General features: G+C 39.4%; 1 protein-coding gene across 2 annotated transcripts in view; it reads right to left on the reverse strand.

Annotated features, from left to right (window-relative positions):
• Positions 1-1,227: 1,227 nt before the first annotated feature.
• The window catches only part of Tfrc (transferrin receptor), a 30,597-nt gene continuing 15,879 nt past the window's right edge, over positions 1,228-15,945 (reverse strand). For both annotated transcript variants that reach the window (XM_042667420.1, XM_042667419.1), the window contains exons 10-19: positions 14,579-14,736; positions 13,511-13,630; positions 11,172-11,257; positions 10,935-10,998; positions 10,693-10,760; positions 9,900-9,958; positions 8,529-8,610; positions 6,365-6,586; positions 4,571-4,711; positions 1,228-4,191 (exon numbers count right to left, since the gene is read on the reverse strand). In XM_042667420.1, coding sequence (XP_042523354.1) covers positions 3,949-4,191; positions 4,571-4,711; positions 6,365-6,586; positions 8,529-8,610; positions 9,900-9,958; positions 10,693-10,760; positions 10,935-10,998; positions 11,172-11,257; positions 13,511-13,630; positions 14,579-14,736 — 1,243 coding nt within the window. In that variant the 3' untranslated portion in view covers positions 1,228-3,948. The remainder of the gene's footprint in view (positions 4,192-4,570; positions 4,712-6,364; positions 6,587-8,528; positions 8,611-9,899; positions 9,959-10,692; positions 10,761-10,934; positions 10,999-11,171; positions 11,258-13,510; positions 13,631-14,578; positions 14,737-15,945) is intronic.

Below are 15,945 nucleotides of genomic sequence, written 5' to 3' on the forward strand. Positions count from 1 at the left end.
GAGAAAGAAGGCTTTTGGGGAATGGGTGTGTATGGTATTTCCATTTGGTATATGGTGCCATTTAATTTTAAGATTTCTCTTTTCTTTAGATGACCTATTTAACTGGCCAGGATGAGGTATTGAAGTTTCTTACTATTATTGTGCTGGGTCTATCAGTGCTTTTAAGTCCACAAGTGTTTGTCTAATGAATGTGGGAACACTGTTATTTGCTGCAGTTATGTTAACTGTCATTTTCTCTTCATGGATCATTCTGCTTAACAGGAATATGTAGTCTCTTACTGGTTTTAACTTTTTTTGTCTGGGCTGGCTTTGAGCTGAAATCCTCAGATCTCAGCCTCCTGAGTAGGTAGGATTACAGGCATGAGTCTGGTTTTAATTTTAAATCTGCTTTTAGGATCCATTTTCATGGAAGATGTATATCCACACTTTTACCCTAACTTGTGTTCATCTTTGTCAGCAAGATGTTTCTTATAGGTAACAAATGGTTGGATCCTTTTGTGTGTGTGTGTATGTCAATTTTCAAACCCCAGAAGTGGGGCTTGAACTCACTGCCTCTTACTTTTGCTTAGCTGTTCCACTCAAAGCTGGCACTCTATTACCTGAGACATATTTCTGGCTTTTTGCTTGTTTATTGGTAATAACATTTTTTGGATTTGTGTTCCCAGGGTGTCTTTGAACAGTGATCCTCAGAACTCAGCCTTCTGAGTAGTTAAGACTACAGAAGTAAACTACCAGGGATTGGCTTTGGATCTTGCTGTTCTACAACTTGGTTTGCTCAGGCTGACTTTGAACCACTATCTATCTAATCTGTCTTAGTAGCTAAGATTATAGGCGTGAATCTCTGGTATCCAATTGTTCTACATTTTCTGAAGAGTTGAAAATGCCTGTAATCCCAATGTAGATATAGGGATATCTCCTGTAATCCCAGGATTACCTGTAAACCCAGGTTGGAGGGTTCACAGGCTACTTGGGCAAAAAGCACAAGATTATAGGCAAAAAGCACACAAACATATGCACAAACACAGAGGTGTAACTGAAGTTCACTGTATAGCACATCTATTCACTAACTACATTGAAGGACTGGAGAGTTGGTAGTTTCTATAGTAGGAACTTAAAAAGAAAAAAAGCTCCAGGGTTAGAGGCATGGCTCAGGTGGTCAGATGCCAGACAACAAATACAGATGAAGAGACCTGGTCTCAGACAAAAAAGTCTTTAAAATACGGTACCTCAGTGTTCAAGCATTTTATTAAATCAGATAAGGAATCTCCACATTGTTGCACATACAGGCTTGTATACAATAATAAGGGCATGTCTCCTGTTTACAAAGACACAGTTGAGCATTAAGTTGACAAATTGAAAACTCAAAGAACAGTGAAGCAAGTTCTAGAACAATGAAACAATGAATCATGACACAGCTCATTCAATTTATCCTTTACCTTTAAAAACAATGTATTTAACAAGAGAAAAATCTGAAGATGAACAGATTGTCCACAGTCAGATACATATTTCATTCAGGAATATTGAGCCTCTAATTACTTTCTGTCTTGTTTGATTGAAAATAACTCAACTTTCACCAAGAGTTAGTTATTTTGGGTGGTACTAGGTTTGAACTCAGCATTTGTTAGGTAAATGCTCTACCACTTGAACCACATTTCAGGAGTTAGGGGTTCTTGAAGAGGCTTTATTATGGTAATATGTGTTTTTATTATGCTGAAGTCACTGAGCATGTGTGCATGATACCCAACCAGGAATCCTAGCCTGACCTTTCCACTTGGGTACAGTAGTATAAGGTAAAACATTGTGAAGATTAAAGACACTGAGAAGCACAACGTGGTGAGGCTATAGAATAATCTAAGGTTCCAAAATGGTCTTAGGAACATTAGAGGCCCAAATGACTTTTCACTGGCAGTTTTGAACTGCCTTATGACAAACATTGCTCATTAGCAGGTTTATAAAGATGGCTGATGATAAAGTAAAACTGATAACTTCCAACTTACTTGTTTGTACCTTCCCAATTTATACCCACCACAGTAATGGGCAAGATCCTTTTGCAAGGTTTGCTTTCCCATACCCTTCTCTCCTGCTACCTCAAACCTATATACCTTCTTCTCCTGCTTTAAGCTAAAAGATCAATGCTAGACTCAAACTTGCCTGAACTAAGTTTATAGAAGATAACATGCAAAAACGGGATAGGGTTAAATTCATTTATCAGTAGCAAACATAAACGTATGCTGCTTTCCCACTAAACAGAAGACCTGGAGAAACCACAAAGATAACAAAACACCCTTATTAAGTTAAATAAAAAAGGATCTCGAAGGAAGTAATAATTCTACTTTACAGCAATTAACTTTACCCATCAAATGTTTAATGACCACAATGTTTCTGCAACTAAAACTAAGAATTCTAGGGAGTTGGGAATACATGTTAGATACTAACGATCTTCAAGCTTTGAAGATGTCATTGCATGAAGAAAATTATGGGAAACACTGTCCCCGATAATTAAGTACACCCTTAGTGTAACATATGGAGATCACTGTCTCCGATATAAACACTGTGGTAGGCAAAAACTACCTTGTTCTTTATACATTATGGAAGACACTGCTCCCGATAATGTCGGTTAGGTTTGTGACAAAGGTACTGGAAATTTTGCAAAACTAGAATTTGTTACACCTTGAATAAATTGAGATATAAAATTTTGTATCATAAGTTCTACCACAGCCTTTTATTTATAACTTGGTCACAATTCATTGCATTTAGAAGAATTATCATTTTATCTGACAAGCTAAACAGAAGTCTCACTTCATGGGCAATCCCTATATATACTTTCCAATTTAAATAATTTAATTATTTTGCTTCTCATTTTATTTGGCTTGTGGCTGTTTTCTAAAACTCTCGAATATTGACCGTAAGTGCAAAACTTCCAGTATCTGTTCGGTTTTATTAGCAGATGCTGCTTTTATTAAAAAAAAAACGACAGTATAACTGTCATAATTATGGAAGGCACTGCTTCCGATAATTATCTTCTATTAAAAAAAAACACCATTTATAGTGAACTCTGTCACTGATAAATAAACAATAAATATCTCAGTGCCAAAACGATAGAAAGCTTTTCCAGAAGATTAACACTTTGGCCAAATTTGGCATTGTGTTCCTTAAAGTATGACAAACTGAGCCTGAAATTAAATGCCTATAGCTGGTTCTTTTTCAGAATACTTGGGGGAAAAAAAAAAGAACTAAATAAAGGCTATGGTGCAGAGGTCACTGGAAGAGAAAATACACTAAGTCTTTGGCTTCTGGTCTCCTCTTTTCATAAATAACATGGAGGTTAGCACATTGAGGCCTTATTCCTGCATGTGGAACCCCATCCCAACCAGTGGAAAGGACCTCAATGGCAAGAAAACAGGTCCTCTCTCTTCTATAAGGTAACTGTTTCATTCAGGGATGTGGAAACCAGCTAAATTCTTATGAAAGGGCATATATTTCATTTGGAGAATAAGGTCTTACAACCTGACATCTCCTTTAGCATTAATTGAAGATGGAGGACCACACTAATATACCACTTTCAATGTTCAACAGATACTATGGTTCTTCTTCCCACCTAAAAAGATACCAGCTCATGTCCTTAGAAATTAGAGCAATAGTACATGTAACCGGTTCTAACATTTTTTGTAAGTATGACGCAAAGAGGCAGATAGAATTACAAAGCACTTAAGATTCTAGAGATAATCTGAGAAGATATTCTGTCATGAACATAGTGGTTATTCAATTTAACTTAGAAGTGCAGGTACCTACCCTGTATTAAAAGCTGCTGCCTAAAGACATCTAGTAGTATTCAAGATGACTGGGTAGAATTTTAACAGGTTTTGTAGCTCTACAGAAAATTTAGTACAACCAAAACAAGTCTCGAAATAGACTATCCTATTCATACATAAGCTATTGGGATCACTTTTAAAACGCATTGTCAATATCCCAAATGTCACCAGCCAGGGCATTTGCAGCTCCTTGAATAGTCCATGTAGCTAGAGCCAACTGGTTTTTGAACAGTGTTTCATTAAAAGCACCGTTACTTTTCTGACGCAACTTCAAGTGCTCCAGTAAAGCTGAGAGAGTGTGAGAGCCAGAACCCCAGAAGATGTGTCGGAAGGGGGTATCTTTTGGAGATACATACGGTGACAGGAAGTGGTACTCCACCTATGAAGACACAGACAGACAAGACAGCTTATAGTGTGCTGTAGCCTGGGGAAGGGCCCAATACATTAAGATAGATGTTACTGTCACTTCAACTGTTACAATCCCCCTGAATCTGAGAACATTGAGAACCAAGCTATTAATCCTCTAAGTTAAAAACTCTAAAGCAAACCATCAATTCCTTTGTTAAAGTGAAGTTTAAATGGCTTTAATTATTGAAATATTTGGTTGGAACAGATATGAAAAACTTTAACATAGCCTTTGTTTCTCTAAGCAAATCAGGATAAAGTACTTAAAAGACCTTAGGCAACAGAAACTAGTGGTAGCTAAGGTTATAGCTACTGATGCCCAGTAGTTCCTCCTTTTCCATGAGTTTACTTACTTTCATGATTCGATTATTGATTTCCCTCATGACAAATCGGTTTGTTTTCTCAGCATTATGGAAATCTGCTGTTAGTCTGGAAGTAGCACGGTAAAAGTCTCCACGAGCTGAATACAACCACTGTAGACTCAGGCCCATCTCCTGATACAGGAAGATATTAAATTCACTATTAGGATACTATTTTATATGCCATTTTAATTCAGATGTGACAATTAGAATACTAATGAAAGAAGTGACTCACAAAGTTGAAAAGCTAGGCCTAAGCACCCTGTAGCAAAGGCCAAAACAATTATTTAAAAAATCAAAATATTGGAATTGGTGCTGTGGCTCTTTGCCTTGAGCTGAAGAGCTGAGAGACAGTGCTCAGAGTTCAAGCCCCATGATCGACCAAAAATAAATAAATAAACAAATCATCAAAATATTTAGGCAAAGCACATATTGTTTTATTGGACTCACAGGTCCTAGCTATTCAGGAAGCTGAGATCTGAGCTCAGAGATAGTGCCCGGACCCAGAGTTCAAGCCCCAGCACTGACACACTGACACACACATGTGCGTGTGCACACACAAAGTAACTAAAACTGGTTTAATACTACAACTATGAAAATGGAACAATGAAACCTGTTGGGAAAGTTTTTTGTTTTTGTCTTTTTTTGGTGTGGGGAAAGGGCAAGGAAGGTAATAGAAGAGGTAAAATTGGAATACAGTGTGAACATGTGTGGAGGTATAACAATGAAATCCCCCTGTATACCTGCTATGGTCTCTTCAATCTGTAACCCACAGCCTACCAATTTCTTTTCAAATGTTATGGATTCTAACCTGACTTATGTAACTGTAACCATGCTGTACATCACCTTTACAGTAACAACTTAAACAATGTTATGGATCTAAGCAAGGCAATACTTCAGTTAACTTTGAAATCTACTTTGGGCACATCACAGTTCAATCCTCTGTTATGCAAAACAAAAACAAACACCAAAATCACAACAATCCCATTCCTGGGTCAAAAAGATAACCTGTACTTTCATATTTCTTACCCTTAAAGAATGTATAAACTGTGGCTGGTACATACATGTGCCACAATATGAGTAACTAGAGATAATTATGTCTTTAGCAAATATGCCAGGCATAGAAAGACAAGTACATTGTATCTCAATTATATGTGCAAGATACATGATCTATTGGGGCATGGCAGTACATGCCAATCATCATAGTACAGAAGAGGCTGAGGTATGGGCTGGGAAGGTGGCTCAGTGGTAGAGCGCTTGCCTTGCATGCATGAGGCCCTGGGTTCGATTCCTCAGCACCACATAAGCAGAAAAGAAAAGCCGGAAGTGGGGCTGTGGCTCAAGTGGTAGAGCGCTAGCCTTGAGCTGAAGAGCTGAGGGACAGAGCTCAGGCCCCACGACCGGACCCAAAAAAAAAAAAAAAGAAGAGGCTGAGGTAAAAAATTACGAATTCAAGGTTCTGACAAACAAAAGAAAAAGTTGGTTTTCATAGTAGTAGAATAGTAAAGGTAGTTACATAAGGCTAGAAAGACTAAAAAAAGGGAGGAAAAAATTGGGAGAATGTCAATGGGTATTAAATAACAGTTTTAGAAAAGATAAAAGAGATTCTGGTCCGCTACAATAGAATGAGGTAACCCCACATAACATTTAAAAGTAGCATAAAGGAATTTTACACTTTCACTATTATAAGCAATGATAAATGGTGAGAATGTACAGTTTTCTTATGTCATTTTAATTTAAATCAAATTAAAGATAATTTAACTTAAATCCATTTCAATTAGTACTCACCTTTATGTCTGCTTGGAATTGGTTCAGCTCCTTCATGTATGAAAGCAGTCTGTTGCTATACATCTCATAATCCAGGTCCAATTCAATATCATGGGTGAGTTTAATCATGAACTGACCAGCCACTTCTGCTGCAACATGCATCAAGGCGGTCAGCTGAGGAACACTCTGAGTCAACATCTCTAAGGTATCCAATTTAGTATTCAAATAAGGGTAATCATTGTCCTGGAAAACAAAAAGACACTACTGTACTCATGGTTAGCAGAGCAGAAGCCCCATTCTGGCTTCATCAAGGTAAGATACTGCACTCCTCTCGTATTTCTAGTAATATCTCATCTCACTTTTATTTCCTATCTGCAGCTTTAAGATGACATCATTTCTCTAATCCACTTCTGTATCCTCAAAGATTTCTAGCCAAATACCTTGACGCTGTATCCCTTGTTTCTCTGGGAAATTTGGCTCATTTTAATGGTAAAGAAGAGAATGTATCCAGTGTAATAAATGATGCAATAGTCATGAAGCACTTGGGCCATCCATACATGTTACTTTTCAATACACTGATGTTTCTTTAGGCAACTTTAGTAACTGTTTTTTACTCTAGCTCTATACCCTACTATTGTTCTTGTGAATCTCATTAATATTGTATACTTCTGACTGCATCTCTTAACCAGTACTATTAGATTTCTGACATCTCAAACTTTAAATGTTTAGAAAAAACATGATTTTCAATGATCACAGAAATCACACAGAATGATGAAACTTTATATACTGAAAAGCTCAAGTGAGCTGGGTTGTTCACCAGTACCTCACAGCACTCATGCCTTTAATCCTAGCTACTCAGGAGGCTGAGATTTGAGGATCCAGGTTCGAAGCCAGCCAGGGCAAGAAAGTCCATAAGACTCTTATTTCCAATAAACTACTCAACAAAAGCCAGAAGTGGTGCTGTGGCTCAAGTGGTAGAGCACTAGCCTTGAGTACAAAAGAAGCTAAGGAACAGTGCCTAGGTCCTGAGTTTAAGCCTTAGGACAAGTTAAAAAGAAAAAAAGCTCAAGTTAGTACACTGCCCCTTACATGAGATCTTGATGGGGAGAGATCATAGCATTAGAGTTAGGGAGTAGCATGGAAGCTGTTGACTTGGCATCAAATTGTCAGTCCAGCAGAGGCCAAACCCTTTTTAATCACTGGGTGTTTTAGCTAAGAAAAGAAGAAGAGTATAAAGGGATGAAAAGTCTGGATTTGGAGATTAGCATGGCTGGAATTATCTTAACCTTCTGCTAGAGCAATGGCATAAAGAATATTAAAATAGACATATGCTTTCTAATGGGTTTTCATGTCAAGTTGATCTTATTTACTACAATGTAGTCAGCTCAAAGTTTTCTCTCGTGACAACCCTACAATTATTTGATTTTTGTACTTTTACTTAATTATTGCTTAACATTTTTAGACAAATACTAGAATATTTTCAACAGGTACCTAGAACTTCTTTGATGGAAATATTCTATACCTACACCATCAAAGTCTAGTACCACAGGAAGAAAATCTGTGTAATTATGTAAGCTAATTTTGTGTGTGCACACAAGCACCAGTTCCAGGACTTGAACTTAGGGCCTGGGTGCTGTCCCTTGAGCTTCTTTTGTTCCCTTTAAGACTAGTACTTTACCAATTGAGTCATACAGCTCTGCTTCCAGCATATGTGTGTGTGTGTCTATTTAACTGGAGATAAGTCGCATGGACTTTTATGCCCAGGTATAAGATAATTTTTTTTTAATTGTGAAAATACCATATAGAGGGGTTACAATTACATGGGCAAGATAATGTAAGATAATTTTTTTTTGACAGGTCATGGGGCCTGAACTCTGGGCCTGGGCACTGTCCCTCAGCTCTTCAACTCAAGGCTAGTGCTCTACCACTTGAGCCACAGCACCACTTCCAGCTTTTTCTGCTGATGTGTGCTGAGGAATTAAACCCAGGTCCTCATGCATGTGAGGCAAGCACTCTACCACTAGCCACCTTGCCAGCCCCAACTTTTTAAAGTACTTTTTCTTATTAAAATTCACTAAAGTTTTAGAAATAAATTTGAATGCTATTAAGCTAAGTCTGTTACTTGCTCCCAAATAAAAGATGATATAATGCATAATGCTCCAGAGCTCTTGTTCTTTAAACTTACCTCACAAAAACAGAAAGAAACTGCTGGAATTCCAGAATATGCAAGGAAAGGGAAAGCAGCATTATCGTAAGAAAATTTCTCCCTGCAAGGAAAGGGAAATGTATCTTTAGAATCTTTCTTTTTTTTTGGTCAGTCGTGGGGCTTGAACTCTGGGCCTGGGCGCTGTCCCTCAGCTCTTAAGCTCAAGGCGAACGCTCTACCACTTGAGCTACAGCGCCACTTCCGGTTTTCTGGTGGTTTATTGGAGATAGGAGTCTCACAGTCTTTCCTGCCCGGGCTGGCTTTGAACCGCGATCCTCAGATCTCAGCCTCCTGAGTAGCTAGGATTACAGGCGTGAGCCACCAGCGCCCAGCTTTAGAATCTTTCTTGCCAGGTGCTAGTGGCTCATGCCTGTAATCCTAGCTACTCACTAAGGCTGAGATCTAAGGATCATGGTTCAAAGCCAGCTCGGGCAGGAAAGTTGACTCTTATCTTCCAGAATACTGGAAGTCGTGCTGTGGCTCAAGTGGTACAGCGCTAGTCTTGAGCTGAAGAGCTCAGGAACAGCATCCAGGCCCAGAGTTCAAGCCTCACAACCAGAAAAAAAGAAAAAGAAAGTGCTGGGAAGGTGGCTCAATGGTAGAGCGCTTGCCTTGCTTGCATGAGGCCCTCTGTTCGATTCCTTAGCACCACATAAGCAAAAAGAAAAAAAAAGCTGGAAGTGGCGCTGTGGCTCAAGTGGTAGAGCGCTAGCCTTAAGCTGAAGAGCTGAGGGACAGTGCCCAGGCCCAGAGTTCAGGCCCCACAACCAGAGCCCCCCCCCCCCCCCAAAAGAAAAAGAAATTTTATTTTATTTATTTATTTTTATTGTGAAAATACTGTACAGAGGGGTTATAATTACATGGGTAAGATAATGAGTACATTTCTTATCAAGCATTGTAGCTTCCTCCTTTGTTTCCCCTTCCTATCCCATTCGCCCCACCCCGTCCCCCCACCCAACCCAAGAAATTTTTCTTTTTTTTGGGTCCGGTTGTGGGGCCTGAACTCTGGGCCTGGGCGCTGTCCCTCAGCTCTTCAGCTCAAGGCTAGCACTCTACCTCTTAAGCCACAGCATCACTTCGGCTTTTTTCTTTTTGCCTATGTAGTGCTGAGGAATCGAACTCAGGGCCTCAGGCACGTAAGGCAAGCGCTCTACCACTGAGCCACCTTCCCAGCCTCAAGAAATTTTCTTAAAAAGACATGCTACCATGTAATCCTCCTCCCCTTTCCTCCTACTAAATTTTGAAACAGAATCTATAGCTCACTGCATAGTTAGGTTATCTAATGCAGTAGATCTAACTGGATAATTCTGCTTTTCTATCAAACTTGTTCATTTGCTTTTTTCAACTTACACTTTGTTGACCCAATTGCTGTCCTGGTATAAAAACTTCCCATTAACTGGATGTCTCACCTGGAAAATTAAAAAAATACATATATCATTAAAACAAAATTTTCCTCTATTAATAATTCAAGCTAGTTATTGCTTTTCTCTATAAATATCTATAAAAGTATTTCTTTTGTTCCATCACAGCAGTGGGATGGAATCCAGTCTTTCCTATGCTAGGTAATCCTACATCTTATAAGTAGGCCTAAGAACATTTTTAAAAGCTTCTATAGTCTACATGAGATACTTATCTTGTTACTGTTCCCTTCCTTGTAGCCTACCTTACATTGTCAGACTAACTATCCTATGAGATAAAATCCAACATTTAGTGCCTTTGTTTTACTCCAACTTTAATATCTATATTATATATGCCTCTAACCTCATGAAGCAAATATTCTTTCATGTACACCTCCCTCAAACTATGGTCATTCATGTTTGTGTTTTCTCAATATATATATCCTCTGGCCCTATTCAAGTTCATTTAAACCTTCCTTATCATCCCTACTGATTTAGACAATTCCCTGTGGCCTCCTGCATTTTTACATATTCTTAAACACACTATATATTCTGAGATTAGACTCTTTATATACCAGTACCTTCATCTCATATTACTCCACTAACTAGAGAGCAGTAAGCTGAGTGTTACTTAAAACTGCTTTAGAATTTACCCATAATTTGTTATTGATAACTGATAATGGTTTCCATGAAATTTCCATCTGATTTAATTTGACAATTTGTAATTAGGTATGTACTCAACTTACATTTTGCATTGTCTTCTCAATAAGTTTATACAACAGTGGACTGGCAGAAACTTTGAAGTTTTTGGTACCTGCAAAAAATTTTAACATTACCCTCTTTCTAGTAAAGCAGTTATTGTTTTTTTGAGATAGAGTCTCATTATGTAGCCCAATGAGATGTTGGGAGGTTGAGTTCAAGGCTCAGCACCACTATTTCATAAGTAGTTTACTTGACTTCATAAATAGCTAGTGAAAAGAATTCTTACCTACTACAGCTTTATCCAGATTAATGTAAGCGAAAGCCTTTAAATGCAAAGAGGCAAGGTATCCCTAGAAGAGAAAATAGGTAATCATCATCTAATAAGCATTGACTACTAGTAGCTACTCTACTAGTTTTGAAATCTGGAATCTACTAGGATCTACTACACAAAGACAGAAGTAGTTGAATGAAACTTAAAGAGTTCAGAAACTCATTCTGGGCAGGAAGGATATATTATAAATACCTCTAGCCATTCAGTGGCACCAACAGCTCCAAAGTCACCAGCACTCCAGCTGGCAAAAATAATGCTTCTAATAGGTTTAAAGCCACCTGAAAGAAAACAAAAACTTTACAGTTAATATTTTTTATATGCAGTTAGGAAACAGATGATTCAGAAACTTCTAATTCAGGCTAGTAGATTCTTTTCTTTTCCTTCCTCAGGTGAAAGAACACTAATTTCCAGTACATGACAGGGACCAACTTAATGATAGTCACGCCTTTACAACTCCAATCTTTAAACCCTTTAACCTCTAGACCAGGAGGTATTTGAAATTATAGAGTTTGGGTTTTTTTCTTTTCTTACTTTTTTTGTTTTTTGTCAGTCATGGGCCTGAACTCTGGGCCTGGGCACTGTCCCTCAGCTCTTCAGCTCAAGGCTAGCATTCTACCACTTGAGCCACAGCGCCACTTCTGGCTTTTTCTGCTTATGTGGTGCTGAGGAATTTAACCCAGGGCTTCATGCATGCAAGGCAAGCACTCTACCTGAGACACCTTCCCAGCTGTCTTTTTTTCTTTTCTTTTCTTTTTTGCCGGTCCTGGGGCTTGAACTCAGGGCCTGGGTTCTGTCCCTAAGCCTCTCTGTGCTCAAGGCTATCACTCTCCTACTTGAGCCACAGTGCCACTTTTTGTTTTTTTTTGTTTATGTGGTATTGAGGAATTGAACCCAGGACTTCATGCATGCTAGACAAGTACTCTACCACTAAGCCACATTCCCCAAAATTTTTGTTTTTGATATATAGGTTCTTGTTATGTTGCCCAGACTGGCCTCAAAACACGTGGGTTTAAGCATCCTGCTTCCTCAGCCTCCCTATTGGGAATAATACCACATCTGGCTGAACACGTTTATTCTGTTTATGAAATATCATTTGCAAATTCTATTGACAGTAAGCTTCCAGAGAAATTAAATTTGTGGCCACTGCATTTTTAGCCCTTCATTCTCATTCAGCTTGCCTGGGTCTACTACTTACTTGGAACTGGAGTCTCCCTGTCTTCTCTGCCTAGGCTGTCTTCTTCCATAATCCTCCAATCTCTGCCCTCTGCTGGTAGCTGAGATCACAGGTGTTGACTGACAAGCACAGAACACTACTTTTTTTTTGTTTTTTGGTCGGTTGCAGGGCTTGAACTCTGTATGGGCCTTGGGGCTATCCCTCAGCTCTTCAGCTCAAGGTGAGAGCTCTACCACTTGAGCCACAGCGCCAGTTCCGGTTTTCTGAGTGGTTTATTAGAAGTGGGGAGTCTCACGGAGTTTCCTGCTCAGGCTAGCTTTGAACCTCGATCCTCAGATCTCAGCCTCCTGAGTAGCTAGGATTGTAGGCATGAGCCACCAGCACCTGGATCAGACCACCACTTTTTAGGCTACCTGTGCAGCTGCCCTTCACCCCAATTTCATTAGATATGTATTTTTCTGTACTCCTGTACTTTCTGTAAAAGTTAAGCACTAAAATTTGCGAAATGCTTCAAAAATGTGGTATGTGGACAAGGTTTTTAGGAGCAATAATTACTGGACAGAAAGACTTGAAAATACGCAGAACAAAATTATAGTAATTGTCAGGCTTTTTTTGACTTTATCACATTACTATAGAACTATGCCACTACTTACAGCAAGACCAGGTGGGCGCTGGTGACACAACTGTAATCCTAGCTATTCAGGAGGCTGAGATCTGAGATTCAGGGTTCAAAGCCAGCCTGGGCAAAAAAGTCCTTGAGACTCTTATCTCCAATAAACCACCAGAAAAACAGAAGTGGTGCTGTGGCTCAAACGGTAGAGCGCTCACCTTGAGCTGAAGAGTAAAGGGTCAGCACCCAAGTCCAGAGTTGAAGCCCAACGACCGACCCAAAAAAAAAAAAAATTACTTAAGGACCATTTAGATTCGGTGACTCAGTATTAAATCCTTTCCAGTATCTCAAGATGCGTTGTAATGAAATGATGACCCTTCTTGGGAGGAGTCATTTCAAAGTCAAAAGGTAATCTAATCTGCCTTGTATTAAAAGACCTAAACGGGGCTAGGAAGGTGGCTCAGTGGTAGAGCGCTTGCCTTGCATGCATGAGGCCCTGGGTTCGATTCCTCAGCACCACATAAGCAAAAAAGAAAAAAGCGGGAAGTGGCGCTGTGGCTCAAGCGGTAGAGCGCTAGCCTTGAGCTGAAGGACAGTGCCCAGACCCAGAGTTCAGGCCTCACGACCGGACCCCCCAAAAAATAAATGAAATACTTAACATAGCAAAACCATTGAATAAAATAAGCAAAGCAATACAATTAAATATAGCACAGAGCTAATTTTCAAAGGCCTTTAATTTATACTCACCATTTAAAACCATATCTGAGAACATCCGGGCCAGTTCCAACAAAAGAGCTGTTCCCACACTGGACTTTGCAACTCCAGGACCCCAGGCATCTCTCTGGGCTCCTACTACAACATATCGATCTTAGAAGGAAAAAAGGAAAATGATCACATATACAACTTTAAAATCTTACTATCTAATTAATACTTAAGCCTAGAATAAACACATAAGTAGGAGGGTATCAACTAAAGATAGAAAAGCCTAACTTCAGATCTGTTTTATGAGACCAGGGATTAAAACAGCATGACTTTTTTTTGGTCGGTCATGGGGTGCTCTTCAGCTCAAGGCAAGCTCTCTACTGCTTGAGCGATACATCGCCACTTCTGGTTTTCGCCACTTCTGGTTTTCTAGTTTATTGTTTTATTGGAGTCTCGTGGACTTCCTTGCCTGGGCTGGCTTTGAGCCATGATCCTCAGATCTCAGTCTCCTGAGTAGCTAGGATTACAGGCATGAGCCACCGATGCCCAGCTTGTATGACTTTTTTTTTGTTTTGGCGGTTGTGGGGCTTGAACTCTGGGCCTGGGGGCTGTCTCTCAGCTCTTCAGATCAAGGTGAGCACTCTACCACTTGAGCTACAGCGCCACTTCCGGTTTTCTAGTGGTTTATTGGAGATAGGAGTCTCATGGTCTCTCCTGCCCGGGCTGGCTTTGAACCTCGATCCTCAGATCTCAGCCTCCTGAGTAGCTAGGATTACAGGCGTGAGCCACCAGCGCCCGGCTTTGTATGACTTCTTGAACTCAAACAGTTACAAGTAAAAGAATGTTTATCTGTCCCCTATGCTTACACCTATGGCTCAGTCAATAACAAAATTTTTTTCTAGTTTTAATAATCAGTTTTTAACATGTCAATTTCTCAGGGACCTCTTTTCTCCCAATAAAGCTGGTATACCTAAACAATTTGTTTTAGGGAGGAAAGACAAGCACTTCACAAAACCAAGCCATTCCTGGCTTCTGACAATATCCTTAATAGTAAGAATACAGAATTCAAAGGGAAAAAAAGGAATAAAAAAAACATATATCAAAATTCCTAACCTGGTTCTTCGAAGCCTTTAATAACTCCAAAGACGTTAGAAATTTTGATCTCTTTTAGCATATTGTTCACAGTGAGCTTCACAGTGCGGTTTTCTGCAGACTGCATTCTGCATGAAGGGTCTGTTCTCCAGTTAACAGGACATTCACCTACCATATTTCTAGAAGCAGAAAACAGGCATCAGTTAGTATTACTTTCCTCAAGTTTATAAGATCAAAATCAGAGAACAGAAAATCTACTCTTTAGTGGTTAACCATTTTTGTTTTACTCTAATGTTTAGGCAGTAACCATGAGTTACTTCCTAGTTTATTTTTTTTTAAATCTTGCCAGGTACCAGTGGTTCATGCCTGGAATCATAGCTACTTGGGAGGCTGAGATCTGGGGATCACAGCCAGCCATGGTTGGCTTTGCAAGTCCACGAAACTTTTATCTCCAATTAACCATCAGGAAGAAGCTGGAAGCAGAGGTATGGCTCAGGTGGTAGAGCACTAGTCTTGAGAAAAGAAAAAAAACAAAAAACCCTCGTGATTTCTGCCTTTTTGCCAGAGACAAAACTATAGCTGACATCTGAAACACATACCAGGATAGACTCAGAATGGTCTCATGTGAAAGTCGGTTAATACATTTTGGATTTTCCTACCTTCCCTACTAACAAGGGTAATATACACTTTTATCTCCATTGTAAAAATATGACTGATTCCTATGCATCATCCTGAAAATAACTGGAAACATTGTTCCTATTTTATAATAAGGAACTGATGTAACCAATTAACCACTAGAAAACCAGAAGTGGCACTGTGGCTCAAGTGGAAGAGCGCTAGCCTTGAGCTTAAGAGCTCAGGGACAGAACCCAGGCCGAGTTCAAGTCCCACAACTGACAATAAAACAAACCAAACCAAAACAAAAAAACAAGAACCACCTAACAAATGCCTTTTTTTGGGGGGAGGAGGGTGTCCGGTCGTGAGGCCTGGACGCTGTCCCTCAGCTCTTTAGCTCAAGGCTAGAGCTCTACCACTTGAGCCACAGCATCACTTCCGGCTTTTTTCTTTTTGCTTATGTGGTACTGAGGAATCGAACCCAGGGCCTCAGGCATGCAAGGCAAGCGCTCTACCACTGAGCCACCTTCCTAGCCCACAAATGCCTCTTATGCAGAATTGTCACACTATTTTATAAAGCTTTTCATTTAAGAATCGCTATACTAAAGAAGATGTATTACAGTTACTTAATTAAATTGAAGAAACAGGTTCAGAGGGTTTAGAATAATATTTTCTATATTACAAAGTAAACAAATCCTTGAATAAAGCCTGAAATTAGGTATTCATCCTATAATGCCAAGTGTAATATATCTATATCAAGATAAAAATTAATG

Source organism: Dipodomys spectabilis, unplaced genomic scaffold (assembly GCF_019054845.1).
Source record: "Dipodomys spectabilis isolate Male_0828 unplaced genomic scaffold, ASM1905484v1 ptg000017l, whole genome shotgun sequence".
Lineage (NCBI taxonomy): Eukaryota > Metazoa > Chordata > Mammalia > Rodentia > Heteromyidae > Dipodomys > Dipodomys spectabilis.